The 3,836-nt window shown below is 46.9% G+C and overlaps 1 protein-coding gene across 1 annotated transcript in view; it reads right to left on the bottom strand.

Annotated features, from left to right (window-relative positions):
- The window catches only part of LOC128378195 (calpain-2 catalytic subunit-like), a 25,264-nt gene extending 22,003 nt beyond the window's left edge, over positions 1 to 3,261 (bottom strand). The window contains exon 1 of the mRNA XM_053337641.1: positions 2,931 to 3,261. Coding sequence (XP_053193616.1) covers positions 2,931 to 3,167 — 237 coding nt within the window. The 5' untranslated portion in view covers positions 3,168 to 3,261. The remainder of the gene's footprint in view (positions 1 to 2,930) is intronic.
- Between the last annotated feature and the right edge of the window lie 575 nt (positions 3,262 to 3,836).

The following is a 3,836-nucleotide window of genomic DNA, read 5'->3' as shown; positions in this document are numbered from 1 at the left end:
TATAAACAGTCATCCCCTGTGTGTACTTGTGTGTACCTGTGTGTACCTGTGTGTACCTGTGTGTACTTGTGTGAGTTTAATTATTAAAGTTTAATCAGAGTGAGAACAGCCCCTTCCTTGTTTTCCTGTTACTGCTACTTCCTGCTTCAGAAAAACCTCAGAGTGACACATCTGCACGAGGGCAACACATCTGTACCGCAGTAACACACACACACACACACACACACACCCACACACACACACACACACACACACACACACACACACAGACACACACACACACACACACACACACACACAGTAAACATGTTTACTGTAGTGTTACAGTAAACAGGGAGCTGGTCACATGATCAGACTGACAGGAGGGAACCTGAATGTATTTCTTCACCACTCGCTGAGCGCTGAGTAAATATTTTGCTGCTCTGCATCACGCCCGTGTCGCTACAGGAAACACCCCTGTTTTATGTGCAGAGTGACTCATCTAACAGCTATTACCATCTCTGATGACTCACTGAGCTCACATTCAACTGTTCTGCTGGGGTATTTCAACGATAACCCTGGAGGGGGGCGATTGGGAGGAACAACCTGATGGGGCTAGCCGGTGAACCTGAACATCTGGCCTTCGTCCACCAGACCTTCAACTCCTCCGGAGGAACTTTTCCTGCATTCTGGGGGGGGGGGGGGGGGGTTAGAGTAGATCATGTTCAGGGGTGGCTGCTCAGAGCTCACTACTCAGCCTCCCAGGAGAAGCTGCTGCTGCTGAAAGGCTCCAGCTGATTGTTGAACCTGATTCAGGAGGAGCGATGTGGATTCTGACCGTGGAACAGTGGACCAGCTCTTCACCCTGCAGGGATCCTGGAGGGGTCATGGGAGTTCACACATCCAGTCTACATGTGCTTTGTGGACTTGGAGAAGGCTTAGGACCGTGACCCCCCATTGAGGCGTTGTGGGAGTTTGGGGTACCAGGGTCTCTGCTGCGAGCCATTGGGTCCCTATACAACCGCTGTGAGAGCTGTGTTCACATCCTCTGCAGTAAGTCAGACCTGGTCTCAGTGGGTGTTGGGCTCCATCAGGGTTGTCCCTGGTCTCTGATCCTGTTTGTGATCTTCATGGACAGAGTCTCAAAGTACTGCTGGGGTGAGGAGAGAGTCCAGTTTGGGGACCTCAGAATCTCCTCTCTGCTGTTTACGGTTGATGTTGTTCTGTTGGACTCTACAGGTGAAGTCCTCCAACAGGCTCTGGGATGGTTTGTAGCTGAATGTGAAGCGGTCAGGATGTGAGTCAGCACCTCCACATCTGAGGCCATGATGCTCTGCTGGAACAAGGTGGACTGCCCGGGGGGGGGGGTTGGTGCCCCAAGCGGAGGAGTTTAAGCATCTGGGGGTCTTGTTCACAGTGAGGGACAGGTGGATGTGTGCAGCAGCAGGTGGATGTGTGCAGCAGCAGGTGGATGGGTGCAGCACTGTCCTGGTGGAGAAAGAGCTGAGCCTGAAGGTGAAGCTCTCAGTTCAGCAGTCAGTCTACGTCCCAACCCTCACCTCTGCTCACCAGCTTTGGGTAGTGACCCAAACAATGAGATGCTGGATCCAAGCAGAGAGTATCTGGGCTCAGCCTTAGAGATCGGGTCAGGAGTTCAGACATCCGGGGGAGGCTAGGAGTAGAGCCGCTGCTCCTTCACATGGAAAGGAGCCAGCTGAGGTGGTTTGGGTTTAAAGTATTTATGATTTTATGTCTTTGATGTTAATATCAGCATCAAAGTAATAAAGGAATGAACAACAGACAATAAAAGGAGGTGTAAGAGTAAAAACAGTTAATAGATCATAAATATAAAAACTAAAGGTAATGAATAATTATTAATAAGGAAACTACTCTGTAATAAAACATGACTCATAAAGTCACAGTTATAAAAACACATTGTACTGGTTAAAAATTAATTATGACCTCTGACCGTTATTGGAACAGTCTGATGGGGGGGGGGGTATCCATCCTGAACCAGCAGACCAGCAGACCAGATTCACTGACTGTCTGACAGTCTGGAGCTGAGCCATAAAAACTAAACCAAGTATCAGGATACTTTTGACCAAATAACTCGATATCCATATCACAACAATAATGGAGGGTTTACGTATCTGGGGGGGTTAGGGTAAAAGAAACACTGATGTCATATCATCATATTATAATATCCAACATCTCAGACGACATCTAGTCTCATCATGTTACATTATAATATCTATATTACCCAACTGAAACCACACAGCTGATTCTGAGCTGCTTTTATTACATAACATCTATAATAATAATAATAATATGATTAATGTAACATCTATAATAATAATGTGATTATAAAGTGATGTATAATAAAAGTAGAGGTGTATTTGTGTTAAAGTAGAGAGCAGAGTAACTTCACTGGTTGATGTTGTGATTAAAGCCGTATGAGCATCAGACTGGAAGAGAACCAAGATGGTGGAACGGTTCCTTTATAAACTCAGTGACTGAAACAGAACCGCCCCCCCCCAACCTTAACCCAGAACCCAGAACCCCCCCCCCCCCTCCTCCTTTACTATGAACTGTTTCTCTGTGAGGCCTGTTTGTGTGTTTAACCCTTTAACTCCTGGTGTCACTGCATCATCATCATCATCTTCATCACTAACCTGCAGTCAGTTGAGTTATGTTATTATAATGTAATAGTTTAATAGTTTTCATCATTTTAGTGAAAGAAAAAATAAAGTTCACTTTTTTTCCAAAGTCTAAAAACTTAGAGCAAGTTATTATAAACATGAAAGAGTTCATGTGGATTATTAAGTATTCTTCATTTCCATTTATGACTCAATATAGTAATATGTGAACCATCTATCCTAACATCTGCCCCCCCCCCACCCCCGAGCCCCACCCAGCTGATCCAGATGTGGCTCCGGCTCCGGGTCTCTTACCGTGGGTCTCTTCCAGGTGACTCCCCGGGTCTTGAAGGAGTTCCTGCCGAGCTCTTTGAAGCCCAGAGCTTCGGGTTGGGGGGGGAAGGTCGGGTCGGAGAAGAGACTTCCGGAGGACAAACACTGAGCCCGCAGAGACGCGAAGTCCTGGTTCAGGTACCGAACCGCGTTCGCGTTGGTGCCAAATCCTGCAGCCATGGCGCGCTGCTTGGCCAAGGTGGAGGCCACTCCGGACATGATGGAGGACGAGGTCTACGACAAGAACAACTAGAACAACAACAAGAACCACAAGAAGATCCACAAGTTCTACACAGACCAAAAAACTAGAGCAACTAACTTTTCCTCTGAGCAGATTTTCAGTCTTCAGACCTCCGCCCCAAAATCCAGAGGAGGAGTCACCGCTCCCTCTCTCTCTCTCTCTCTCTGTCTCTCTCTCTCTCTGTCTCTGCTGTCTGTCAGTGTCTCTCTACCTTTACTTCTCTCTCTCTCTCTGCTGTCTGTCAGTGTCTCTCTACCTTTATAACTCTCTCTCTCTCTCTCTCTCTCGCTCTCTCTCTGTCTCTGCTGTCTGTTAGTGTCTCTCTACCTTTATAACTCTCTCTCTCTGTCAGTGTCTCTCTACCTTTATAACTCTCTCTCTCTCTCTCTCTGTCAGTGTCTCTCTACCTTTACTTCTCTCTCTGTCTCTGCTGTCTGTTAGTGTCTCTCTACCTTTATAACTCTCTCTCTCTCTCTCTCTCTCTCTCTCTCTCTCCCCCCCCCCCTCTCTCTCTCTCTCTCTCCCCCCCCCCCCCTCTCTCCACACAGTAAATAAAGAACTGATATAATGGTTTAAATAAAACAGCCACACAGTGTCGCTGTTTCTCAGTTTACTTACATCTGCACAACCATCAATATTCATACACT

Source organism: Scomber japonicus, chromosome 2, assembly GCF_027409825.1.
Source record: "Scomber japonicus isolate fScoJap1 chromosome 2, fScoJap1.pri, whole genome shotgun sequence".
In the NCBI taxonomy this organism is placed as follows: Eukaryota; Metazoa; Chordata; class Actinopteri; order Scombriformes; family Scombridae; genus Scomber; species Scomber japonicus.
This window is presented reverse-complemented; position numbering and strand designations above follow the sequence as displayed.